Genomic DNA, 12,870 nt, shown 5'->3' on the forward strand with positions numbered 1-12,870 from the left:
TGAGATTTGGCTGCCTGGTGCTTTTGTCCCAGATCAGTCTTGTTCATGGATGGAGGTTACCAGACATAGACTCTGGCTTGTGGCTTCTATTAAGCACAGTCACTAACCTTTTAAAGGGAAAGTTAATTTTTGCCTATAATCGGTCCAGAGAAGTAGCATACACTGACTGGATGGATTAATACACTTAAAATTGTTAAGTTACGTTTGGTGGGTATGTTAACTCCTTATCTCTCATTTTTTTTCATGTTAAACGGTGGTTTTTTTTTTTTTAATTGAGGAACAAAGTAACGGGTTACTTTTTACTTAAAATGGCATAACTGAGAAAGCCTCTGGTAACTGAGTTTGGGGTGAAATTATCTGTTTAAGGGTCTTCATGTTCTGAACTGGAGTATCAGCCTTTTTTGTGGGAGCTTGCTCCCTTTACCCACCTTTAGTTGCTTTTTTATGTAAATGAAGGTTCTAGGAAACTGGTGTTAGATTTACAGAAATCACTCAAGTGTCACCTTTGGTAAAGTGAACTCAGTTTTAGGATTAAGAAACTGGTTTCAAACTGACCCTTTGGCATCTGGAGCAAATTCAAATGTAACTCTCCCCCCCCCATTTTTCTTTTTCCAGACTAATTAAAAGAAGAAGAAACTATAATCCTGGATGATAACTGGGCAGTTTTTTGTTAAGTTATTGCTGTCAATTGCAGAAGTTCAAGAGGAGTCAGAGGCTGTGAGGATTTACAGCAATCTTCAGTTTTCCAGCACAAACCGGCAGACCGGCATTTTTTATGGGAGATATTCCCTGAGCCCCTGATTTTGGTGGCTTTGGCAGAAATTAAATTTGGTTGCATCATTTTGACTTGTGTTTGAGTCTGGATTGTATGACACAAGTATTACATAAACTTTCCGCGTATTTTGCTTGTATCAGCCAAATCATTACATTGCACCTGAATATCTGAATTGAGGAATTAGTAACTTTGTTTCAATACTCATAGCTGAAGCAATTCAAGAAAACAAAGTCTTCCTCAGAGGTGTACTGCTTAAAATTATATTTATTCAGAGGCAAAAGAAGAAATTTTATAGCATTTGTAGTGAAGTTATACTAGATTATAAACAGAACCAAAACAAAGTTGTGAATTCTGCTGAAGAATTTAAAGAGCTCTTTCTCTGGAAATTTAGATTTTCTGTGAGAGTATGTATCATAAGCATTTGTATATGTTGCTTTTTTCTCTTCAAATAAGCAACTAAATAAAAATGCAAATCTCAGGCTTAATTATTTAACAGAATAGCATAGCAATGGAAAACCTACAGACTAATTTCTCCTTAGTTCAGGGCTCAAATAAAAAACTGAACGGGATGGGAGATGATGGCAGCCCTCCAGCGAAGAGAATGATGACAGACATTCGTGCAAATGGAAGAGTGATCAGCAAGGTGCCGGCGGTTAAGGAGAAGCGCATGGACGACTGTGCGCAGAGTCCCGGGGAACCCACCGGGGAGCACGGCAGGCGCGCCCGTGCCTCTGTGCCTGAGCCTTTCAGTCTGAATCCCAGTTTGAATCACACATTGGCATAGTTCCACCTGAGCAGTCAGAGCTCCCTGGGTGGACCAGCGGCGTTCTCTGCCCGCTATTCCCAAGAAAGTATGTCACCCACTGTGTTCCTGCCTCTGCCCTCCCCTCAGGTTCTCCCTGGCCCTCTGCTCATCCCTCCCGACAGCTCCACAGAGCTCACCCAGACCGTGCTGGAAGGGGAGTCTATTTCTTGTTTTCAAGTTGGAGGAGAAAAGAGACTCTGTTTGCCCCAAGTCTTAAACTCTGTTCTCCGAGAATTTACACTCCAGCAGATAAACACAGTGTGTGATGAACTGTACATATACTGTTCCAGATGTACTTCAGACCAGCTCCACATCCTGAAGGTCCTGGGAATCCTCCCGTTCACCGCCCCATCCTGTGGGCTGATCACCTTAACTGATGCACAAAGATTATGTAACGCTTTATTGCGGCCAAGAACTTTTCCTCAAAATGGTAGCATACTTCCTGCTAAAAACTCCTTGGCCCAGTTAAAGGAAACTGGCAGTGCCTTTGAAGTGGAGCATGAGTGTCTGGGCAAATGTCAGGGTCTGTTTGCACCCCAGTTTTATGTTCAGCCCGATGCTCCGTGTATCCAGTGTCTGGAGTGCTGCGGGATGTTCGCGCCCCAGACCTTCGTGATGCATTCCCACAGGTCACCTGACAAGAGGACTTGCCACTGGGGCTTTGAATCAGCCAAATGGCATTGCTATCTTCACGTGAACCAAAAATACTTAGGGACACCTGAAGAAAAGAAACTAAAGATAATTTTGGAAGAAATGAAGGAGAAATTTAGCATGAGAAATGGGAAGAGAAGTCAATCCAAGGCAAGTCTGTTCTCGTAGACAGTGAGTTTGAGCAGTGGTGTGATTTACTTTGACAGCAAAAGTCTGTGTTTCAGGTGTAACTTAAACCTGTGTTAAGAAACTTACCTCCCGTGAGATAACAAATACTGATCAATATGTTGATATTGCTGTTCAGGCTGTAAAGTGCTTTCCTGTGTGCTTGCTCATTTGACTTTCCAAACAAGCTGATGAGAGCAGTAGGGTGACTCTCCCATTTTACAGATAGAGGAGGCAGCCGGGAGGGATCAAGTGGCTTTCCCCACATGATGGAGCCGGGGAGTGGAGGAGCGGGCCTGCCCTCTCAGGTCAGTCCTCTGTCTGCTTCCTGATGACTAAATCTGCTGTTTTTCTGTGACTCAGGGTAGTTTGCACTTTGGTATTATCGCCATCTACAAGTGTTACACGGTCCAGTCAAAACAATTCTTGTGATGGGCTCCAGACAGCACTTGTCTAAGGCACCCCTGTGATGTTGGTGCGTTCTCTGTGCTTGGAGGTTCACGCTTGATCAGTGTTTGAAACAAGTGGCAATGGCATTTATCTGAAGAATTTGTGATTCTAGTAAGCCAGATTTTTAAATTTTAAGTTTTTTGAGACAGAGCCTGAAGCTGTCACCCTGGGTAGATAGAGTGCTACAGCTCACAGTAACCTCCAGCTCGTGGGCTTAAGCAATTCTCTTGCCTCAGCCTCCCAAGTTGCTGGGACTATAGGTGCCTACCACAATGCTCGGCTATTTTTCGGTTGTAGTTGTTGTTTGTCAAGCCTGGGCTGGATTCGAACCTGCCAGCTCTGGTGTATGTGGCTGGCACCTTAGCTGCTTGAGCTACAGGTGCTGAGCCAACAAGATTTATTTTATTTTATTTTATTTTATTTTTTTTTTGAGACAGAGCCTCAAGCTGTCCCCCTGGGCAGAGTGCCGTGGCATTACAGCTCACAGCAACCTCCCACTCCTGGGCTCAAGCGAGTCTCCTGCCTCCGCCTCCCAAGTAGCTGGGACCACAGGCGCCCGCCACAACGCCCGGCTATTTTTTTGGTTGCAGCCGTCATTGTTGTTTGGCGGGTCCGGGCTGGGGATTCGAACCCGCCACCTTAGGTGTACGTGGCTGGCGCCTTAGCCCGTTGAGCTATAGGCGCCGAGCCACAAGATTTTTTTTAAAAGAAAGGAATAATTTTTAAAAATTGTGAGTAGAGCTAGAATAAAAAAGTTTATTTTAATGGACTAATGAAAATTAATATAAAGACTTAGCAAAGATATCCTAAACTTACACCTTTTCCCCACTGCCTTGTATGGCAGGCTAAACTAACACCTTCACTTGAAGACTTTGCCCTAGCTGATGGACAAGATTTGGGTTATTAAATACTCAGCTTGTTGCTATGGTTATTTTACATGTTTTTGTACTTGATTAAAGTTGATGTATAACTGTACCTAATACTACTAACACTTTGTTTAAAATGTGGCAAGCTTTGTTTTTGGACAGTTTTAGATGCATAATTTTATGTAATTCTTAAAAGCAAAGGTTGGTTATGTTTCATTTAGGAAGTTTTAATTTTCCCATTTAGTTTTGATTTCTTGAAATACCGCTGCCCTTTATTTTTTATGGAAGAAATTAATGATGCATGTTAAATGATGGACAGTTATTCACAGCAAAGTTGAAGCTTTGATTAAGATTTGGTATCCTGTGCTTTATTATGGTACTTTATCAAGGTTTTGAGGGAAATTTAGTTAACACTAGTTTGAAGACAGTGGTTTGCCTTTGAAGTCCAATGGAGATAATTAGATTCTCATTTAAAGCAGTTCCCCCCTCCCTGCTTCCACGTGGACTTGGAGACTCCTTGCTGCTGGTGGTGAAATAAGCTTGTGTTCTGCAGGCACAGTCGTGGCTGACATTAAATGAGGATTGACTTGAGGTGCTTTCTGCTGCACTTACTGTGAGCTTTATGTTCAGAGGTCATCTGTATTCTCAAAACGGACCCTGCCTCCTTTGCTAATGTGGTGTCACGCCCCCGTGCTCGTTAGGGGCTCAGCTCTTGTGTGTCTCTCAGTGGCCACATTTTTTGCCAAGTACTGTTGCTCCAATCTACGTTACTCTGACGTAGCATTTTTGAGATAAACTGCTTTGCTGAATATTCCTGCTCTGTTTATGTGAGAAAACTCTGAGAACCATGATAAAGGTTAGAAAAAAGATAATGGTTGAATTAACTGAAACTGAGTAGGCTAAGGTTTGGTTGAAATTGAAACTTTTTTTTGTTGTTTTTTTTTGAGACAGAGTCTCACTCTGTCACCCTGGGTAGGGTGCCTTGGTGTCATAGCTCACAGCATCCTCAGACTCGTGGGCTCAAGGGACTCTCTTGCCTCACCCTCCTGAGTAGCTGGGCCTACAGGTGCCCACCACAACACTTGGCTAAGTTTCCTACTTTTAGTAGGTATGGGGTCTTACCTTGCTCAGGCTGGTCTCCTGCTTGCTCGGATGATCCACTAACCTAGACCTCCCAGGGTGCTGGGATTGTAAGTGTGAGCCTCTGTGCCGGGCCTGAAACCATTCTTCATCTGGGATGTAGAGAATTTGTTAATTTTGAAAAGTTTTTTATTTGGGAAGCTGTGAGTTTTTTCTTTCTTTTGTTCTGTTTTTGCAGTATCTACTTTAGAGTTTGTGGTATATTTTGGCATTGCTTCTAATTTTACATGAATTAAGGAAATTTAAGAGAGTATAGGAAAATTTTTATCAACTTCTAAGGTTTTTTTTTGTTCATGTTTAATACATACTTGAATGGGTTGTATTATATTTGCCATTGCACATTTCAGATATTTACTCCTCAAAACATAGTGAGCTACAGTTCTTTCTGAAGGTGTGTAAGAGGGTGAAGTAGAATGGTGCTACCCTCTTGGGGGCTCAGATGCTTTTGGTTGTCTAACTAGCAGCTGGTAGAATCAGGAGTTGAATTCAGGCCTTCTGACTTCTGAAGTCTAGTAATGTTGTTTTTTTTTTTTTGGACAGGGTCTTACTATGTTGTGGTAGAGTGCCGTGGCGTGACATCACAGCTCACAGCAACCTCAAACTCTTTGGCTTAGGCGATTCTCTTGTTTTAGTCTCCCAAGTAGCTAGGACTATAGGTGCCTGCCACACCGCCCTGCTGTTTTTTTGTTGTAGTTGTCATTGTTTGGCAGGCCTGGGCGGGGTTGGAAACCACCAACACTGGTGTATGTGGCAGGCACCCTAGCTGCTGAGCTATAGGCACCAAGCCTGAAGTCTAGTAATTTTCACTAAATGTGGTATATGCTGAATTTTGAGAAACATCAACTTATTAGTTTATTTTAGTTCAGGTTGGACATCCCAAATGCAAAATATTAAATGCTCTAAAATCTGAAATTTTTTTGAGTGCTGAAGTTGTGGTCTAACGAGATGCTCTTTGGAGTATTTCAGATTTTCAGTTTTGGGATATGGGATGTTCAACCGGTATAGAATGCAGAAATTCCTACATCTGAAAAACATCTGCAACTTGCACCACATCTAGCCCAGGTATTTCTTTTTTTTGAGACAGAGACTCAAGCTCTCCCCCTGGGTAAAGTGTTGTGGCATCACAGCTCACAGCAACCTCCAACTCCTTAGCCCAGGTATTTCTGATGAGGGATGCGTGATGGTTCCTAAACACGCTTTAACTTGCGTGTGTAGACTAAGGTATTAACTGAGAAGGGGACAAGGAGGCAGTACTGGACTGGGGGCATTTTTTTTTTTGGCAGTTTTTGGCCGGGGCCGGGGTTGAACCTGCCACCTCTGGTATATGGGTCCTATGGGGCCTGTGCCCTATTCCTTTGAGCCACAGGCACCACCTGACTGGGGACATTTTTCATCTTCTGTGAGGCAGTGAGTGGGTTGTCAGACAAGCCAAGTCTCTAAGGGAGCTCATTTTAAAAAGCCAAACTATGCTTTTTTTTTTTCTTTAGAGATTGTACTAAACACAATATATTAACTTGTTGTATGAGGGACCTTATGTTTAGTGTGAATAGTAACAAATTTGACATTTCTATATAGTTTCTATAGATAAAGTATTGCTTTTTGATTAAAAATAAAAAACCTGAAATTCAACAGATAGTTGTTTGAAATGTAGCAACTTAATCATTTTAAAGGATAGATGTATATATTACTATTGATCAACAACTTATTTGCAAAGGATAGAACTACATCTGACTATCGATCAATATTCTTATTTGGATAGCTAATAGTTACATTTGAACGTTTGATTTTTGTGGTTAGGACCTATATTTAGCTGAGAGAAATAATAAATTGTATAAAGTTAGAGGTCTAAGTGAAAAACTGAATTTCTTTGTAGAAACTAAAGGCATATTTTGAATTCTTTTTTTTTTTTTACGGAGGTCACCACAAGAAATAAACTTGATTTTAGATCTTCCGAGGTTGCTTTGTAGAATGGTGCTTTCAGACTTTGTGATGGGAGTTTTTTATTGGGAAAATGGTTATTGTATTTAATGGTGTAAATAGTCATAAGCATATCATATTCCTGATTCTCTTTCATATTTTCAGTGGCTATTTGACAAAACCAGAATTAGGTCAAACTTAAATTAAAAATAAAGTAAAATAAAATAAATTTGATCTAATTTTGATTTTATCAAATACTGTATTTCTTTGGGAAAAAGGTTGTTAAGCAAATTAACCATTTGTAAATACAATTTGAAGGCTGATATTTACCTAAGATTTCTTTCAGGCACATCAGGAGAGGCCCTTACAGTGCATTGATGAGGTATTACAGGTGACTCTTCACTGTTACAGCTTGTCAGCCACAATCTGCTCTAAGTTGAGATGACATACACCCTTCTTAGTACTGATGTATGTGTTAATATTTAGATTTCTGACCCTCCGACTGGACTGTTCTAGGGTGAGTAAAATAATACACGTTTTACTCATGGGGGAAAAATGCTCCATAGATTATCTGTGGTACAATAGATGACCTAGAGATACCAACTTTTAAAAACTCTTCCCCTGAAAGCATGTTAACTGTGTCACCGTCAGGGAGTTCTGCGTTTCGTTTCCATGTCTTCATTTCTGCGGAGGACACTGGAATGGTAACAGCACAGAAACCTGTCCCCTCCTGCACGACACTGAACTGCTGTTGGGAAGTGCACTTCTCAGCACGACTCAGTGAACTGAGGAGACTGGTCCAGGAGAAGGAGCAGCTGCAGATGCAGTTGGTGCTGGGGCAGGAGATGGTCCCACTGCAGCGTTCTCATCGCAGTGGCTTAGTCTGTTTTGTGATGAGCAATGGTTTCGATGAAGTGGGAATAAAATCAGAGTCAATGAAGTGTTTGTGCTCATAGAAGTGATCAGTATGCATTCTTTTGTATAACTTTCTAAAATTAATAACGGTCTCCGTGCGTTTACTTGCTGAAGTGAAGTACAGAAAGAAAGAGCGTGACAGGTTTGTTTTAGAAAGACGTTTTCAGAGTGATGTCATTGCCTTGAACTTGCACCCAAAAGGCACAGTGCCCGTGTGGGTCCTCGCTTGAGGTCACATCGAGGTTTTCAGTGTGTTTCAGGCGGCTTCCCCTTTACCATGCATTTGTCAGGAATTCAGAATGATGGATGCTTGGAGCTCGTTCTGTTAGTAATAGGATTTGTGGACTCTCCCTATCCCTGCAATTTTGGTAGAAATCTTCAGAATGGCTTTGGTAATAGTGCCCCCTATGGTTTAGAAATTATAGAACCTATATTCATTTTCACCATTAAAAAATGAAGTCCAGGCAGATGGTGCCCTGTAGTCCTAGCTACCTGGGGGGCTGAGGCAGGATTGCTTGAGCCCAGGAGTCCCCTTTTGAAGGAGGACTTCAAATCCTATTCAAGTCTAGCTTGGGGAATGTTACAAGACCCCATCTCCACACCAAAAAAGGAATTGTTAGCATTGCTTCTAAAAGCTTATGATAAAGTTAGAAATTTATCCTTTTGGTTTGAGAAATAGGAAAAAAATTGGGAACTTTAGAAGCAAAAGAAAAAGAGCTGCTGTCTTTTCCACGTAGGCCTGATCAGTGTAGTGAGCCAGACACTCTTCTGTGTTGTGTGTGCCAGTGGGAGACATGGACATAGGAATTGTGGAAGGTGATTATGGAGGCCAGTCTCAACTTAGCCCAAGTAAAGAGGTAGAACCAGAATGGGAATCACTTCAGGAATAGTGTGAACCTGTATTTTGTCCACAATACATAATTTTATTCTACTGGGATTTGAAACAAAAGAATATATAATTCAGCACACATCTTTTTAAAAAGTGTAGTTTGCATCAATCACTAAGTACGTAATTTGTCATATTTTTTCTTTTTCTTTTTCTTTTTAGAGACATAGTCTCACTTTGTTGCCCTTGGTAGAGTGTTGTGGTGTCACAGCTCATAGCAACCTCCAACTCCTGGGCTTAGCCTCCCGAGTAGCTGGGACTACAGGCGCCCACCATAACACCCGGCTATTTTTTTGTTGTTGCAGTTTGCCCGGGGCCGGGTTCAAACCCACCACTCTCAGTATATGAGGCTGGCGCCCTACCCACTGAGCCATAGGCGCTGCCCCTGTAATTTGTCATATTAGACAGAGGAATGAATAGAAAAGATATGAAGTTTAAGATTTTTAAAATTTATTTTTATTGAGACAGAGTCTTGCTCTGCATACTGCCATGGCGTCATAGCTCACAGCAACCTCAAACTCTTGGGCTTGAGCGATCCTCCTGCCTCAGCCTCCTGAGGCACCCACCACAATGCCTGGCTATTTTTTTTTGTTGTTGTTGATTGATTGTTCAGCAGGCCCAGGCTAGGTTCAAACCCACCAGCCCTGGTGTACGTGGCTGGCGCCCTAATCACTGAGCTATGGATGCCGAGCTTAAGACTCACTTTGATTTCATAACTTCCACACTTGGGACAGGTCACAGAAATGTGGATGTCAGGCTGGGTGGAGGCTCCTAGGGCAGGTTTCATCCTGTAGTGTCTGAACCTACAGAGCAGTAGACATCTAATGAAGTGTGGGTGAGTGATAAACCCCAGTAGCCCTATGAAGTCACCACTGGTTCTCAGAGAGATTTAGTTTTAAAACAAAGCATTCATTTTTGTTTGTGATGCTAAATTTGTTTTGAGGTTTCTTTTTTTTGAGACAGAGCCTCAAGCTGTCCCCCTGGGTAGAGTGCCGTGGCATCACAGCTCACAGCAACCTCCAACTCCTGGGCTCAAGCGAGTCTCCTGCCTCTGCCTCCCAAGTAGCTGGGACTACAGGCACTGGCCACAACGCCTGGCTATTTTTTGGTTGCACTGTCATTGTTTGGTGGGTCCGGGCTGGATTTGAACCCGCCAGCTCAGGTGTATGTGGCTGGCGCCTTAGCCACTTGAGCCACAGGCACTGAGCCTATTTTGAGATTTCAGATAGCATTAAAAGTAAGTTTCTTTTACAGGGAGAAGGAATAAAAAAGCTTAAGAAACTTACTGAAGAACATTTTGGTAAATAATTTTAGGGCTTTTATAGTCTTTTAGCTGGCCTGGGCCAGGTTCATACCCGCCAACTTTGGTGTATGTGGCTGGTGCCGTAACCACTGTGCTATGGGTGTCAAGACAATAAAAGGGGTTTTTATCAGTTGCATTTTCTTCAAGTTGAGAAGGGATGAGACCCTACCAGCGCCATGTGATTTTGTTTCCAGGAAAGATTTAAATTAATAGTTGGTCGTGTTATACGAACTTGAGCCTGTGTTTTCCCTGTGAACATTTTTGAACAATTCCAACCCTAGGTGGCTTTATGTGGTAGGTAGTGAGTGTGGCCGCGCTCTGACCCGAGTCTTTGTTGAGTTAGAGCAAGTGTTCTGTCTGGTCTGTGTGATTAACTCCAGTGGTTACAATGACGTGAGACTCACAGGGAGGAGTGGTGAGGGAATCAGATACTGTGCCTGGGGTCCTGTTTCTTGTAGGAAGAGTCCTGGGCAGCCTGTAGTCCGTGTCCTTCTGTAATCCCTTATGGTCTATACAGTGACAAGACTCTGGCCCAAGAACTGCGCTTTGCGCCTTGAAGGTGGCCGCGTGCTGGCGAGGTTGGTTGCCCCGCTCGTGTGGGTCAGAGCCAGGGAATGTGATGTGTGTTTGACAGGCTCTGTGTTTTACTTCTTGTGGAAACGGGCAGTAGGAAGATAGACTGTTGCATCTGCCAACCTGTTGACTCTTTTCTTGCGAATGAATGCAGAAATTTAAATTTAATCTTTATCATTTATACTGCTGTTAAAATTCTGTCTTAAGAGATAGTTTTCTGTGTATTTTAAAAAGGCTCAGTTCTGGTCTCTGTTGGGATCTTGGAGATCCAGTGTTTTAGGAAATTGTCTTGATTTCTTTAGTTCCTTAGTGTATGTTGTGGGGCTTTAATTAAAGATGGTTGTATTAGTCTGGAGCTGTGCCTGAAAATGGGAATGTCACCTGAAAGCAAAGCTTATTGTTGAAACTCAGTCTACAGCTCTTAAAGTTTTTTTTAAAGTACACGTCGGAATATTTATATATGAATAGTGCTGGGTGGGTAGAATTGCTTTGGCATTTAGAAAGTGGAAACTGAAAAATTCTTTTGGAAATATCAAGCTCTCGAGGTTACTTTTTATTGTGGCACTTATAAGTGTTGTCTCACAAAAATACAGTGGTTTTTTTTTTTTTTTTGAGACGGAGCCTCAAGCTGTCCCCCTGGGTAGAGTGCCCTGGCATCACGCTCACAGCAGCCTCCAACTCCTGGGCTCAAGCGAGTCTCCTGCCTTAGCCTCCCAAGTAGCTGGGACTACAGGCGCCCGCCACAACGCCTGGCCATTTTTTGGTTGCAGCCATCATTGTTGTTTAGTGGGCCAGGCTGGGGATTTGAACCCGCCACCTTAGGTGTATGTGGCTGGCGCCTTAGCCGCTTGAGCCACAGGCGCTGAGCCAATACAGTGGTTTTTATTGTCAAAGGGTTGTGTGTGCAAAATAACCATACCAAGGTATAGAAATTGAGGGAAGCTTTCATAAAGCATTTCTTTTTTTTAATTGTTCTTTTTTATTTTATTTATTTTTTTGAGACAGAGTCTCATTCTATCTTTCTGGGTAGAGTGCAGCAGCATTATCATAGCTCACAGCAACCTCAAACTCTTGGGCTCAAAGTGATCCTCTTGCCTCACCCTCCTGAGTAGGTGGGACTACAGGAACCCGCCACAACTCTCAGCTATATTTTTTATTTTATTTTATTTTATTTTTGAGACAGAGCCTCAGTCTATCCCCCTGAATAGAGTACTGTGGCATCACAGCTCACAGCAACCTTCAACTCGTGGGCTCAAGCAAGTCTCCTGCCTCAGCCTCCAGGACCATAGGTGCCTGCCATAGCACCTGCATATTTTTTGGTTGCAGTTGTCATTGTTATTTGGTGGGCCCGGCTGGATTCGAATCCGCCACCTTAGGTGTATGAGGCTGGCGCCTTAGCCACTTGAGCCACAGGCGCCGAGCCAATATATTTTCTGTTTTTAATAGAGACAGGGTCTCGCTCTTGCTTAGGCTGGTCTTGAATTCCTGAGCTCAAGCTTCTCAAGAGTGCAAGGATTATAGGCGTGAGCCACCGTGCTTGGCCATAAAACATTTGTTAATTTTACTTATTTCTATTTATCTATTTGAGACAAGGTCTCTGTCTTTTGCGTGGGCTGGAGTGCAGTGAAGTCCTCCTAGTTCGCTGCAGCTGCGATCTTCTGCACTCAAGAGCTGTTCTTGCCGTAGCCTCCCAAGTAACCACCAAGCCTGGCTAATTTTTTTATGTTTTGTGGAGATGCAGGTTTTGGTGTGTTTCTAAGGCTAGTCTGGAACTCCTGGCCTCAAGCCATCTTACTTTCTTGGCCTCCCAAAGTGCTAGGATTATGTGCGTGGTCAGTTTTTACTTAAATAAACCTATTTGCTGTCTATTTTAAGATTGTTTACATTTTGCTTTTATAGAAATTATTTAGAGTTTTATGACTTAAGAGAAATAACTTCTGGAATTTATTTCTGGAATGAAATTACAAGTCAGAAATTTCTGGCCAGGCATGGTGGCTCACACCTGTAATCCTAGCATTTTGGAAGGCCGAGGCGGGTGGATTGCCTGAGCTCACGGGTTCAAGACCAGCCTGAGCTGGGCTTTGTTGCGGGCGCCTGTAGTTTCAGCTACTTGGGAGGCTGAGACAAGAGAATCGCCTGAGCCCAGGAGTTAGAGGTTGCTGTGAGCTGTGATGTTGCAGCACTCGACCCAGGGTGACAAAGTTAAGACTCTGTCTCAAAAAAAAAAAAAGAAAGTCTGAAATTTCCATCTATTAATTTTGTAGTAGTAGATGATGGGGAATGTTGATGATAAAAGATCTTTAATGTGTTAAGGTTCTGAGGCTAATAGGTGATCTGCTTCTCTTTTTTTGATGAATAATATATATATTTTAAAATTAAATTTAATTTTTTTTTTGAGACAGACTTCAAGCTGTCCCCCTGGGT

At 42.5% G+C, this 12,870-nt stretch overlaps 1 protein-coding gene across 1 annotated transcript in view; it reads left to right on the forward strand.

Annotated features, from left to right (window-relative positions):
- Positions 1 to 1,352: 1,352 nt before the first annotated feature.
- The window catches only part of SKIL (SKI like proto-oncogene), a 26,646-nt gene continuing 15,128 nt past the window's right edge, over positions 1,353 to 12,870 (forward strand). Inside the window, exon 1 of the mRNA XM_023516019.1 lies at positions 1,353 to 2,381. Within this exon, the coding sequence (XP_023371787.1) occupies positions 1,629 to 2,381 (753 nt within the window). The 5' untranslated portion in view covers positions 1,353 to 1,628. The remainder of the gene's footprint in view (positions 2,382 to 12,870) is intronic.

Source organism: Otolemur garnettii, unplaced genomic scaffold (genome assembly GCF_000181295.1).
Source record: "Otolemur garnettii isolate 467f Iridium unplaced genomic scaffold, OtoGar3 scaffold00084, whole genome shotgun sequence".
Taxonomy (NCBI): Eukaryota; Metazoa; Chordata; class Mammalia; order Primates; family Galagidae; genus Otolemur; species Otolemur garnettii.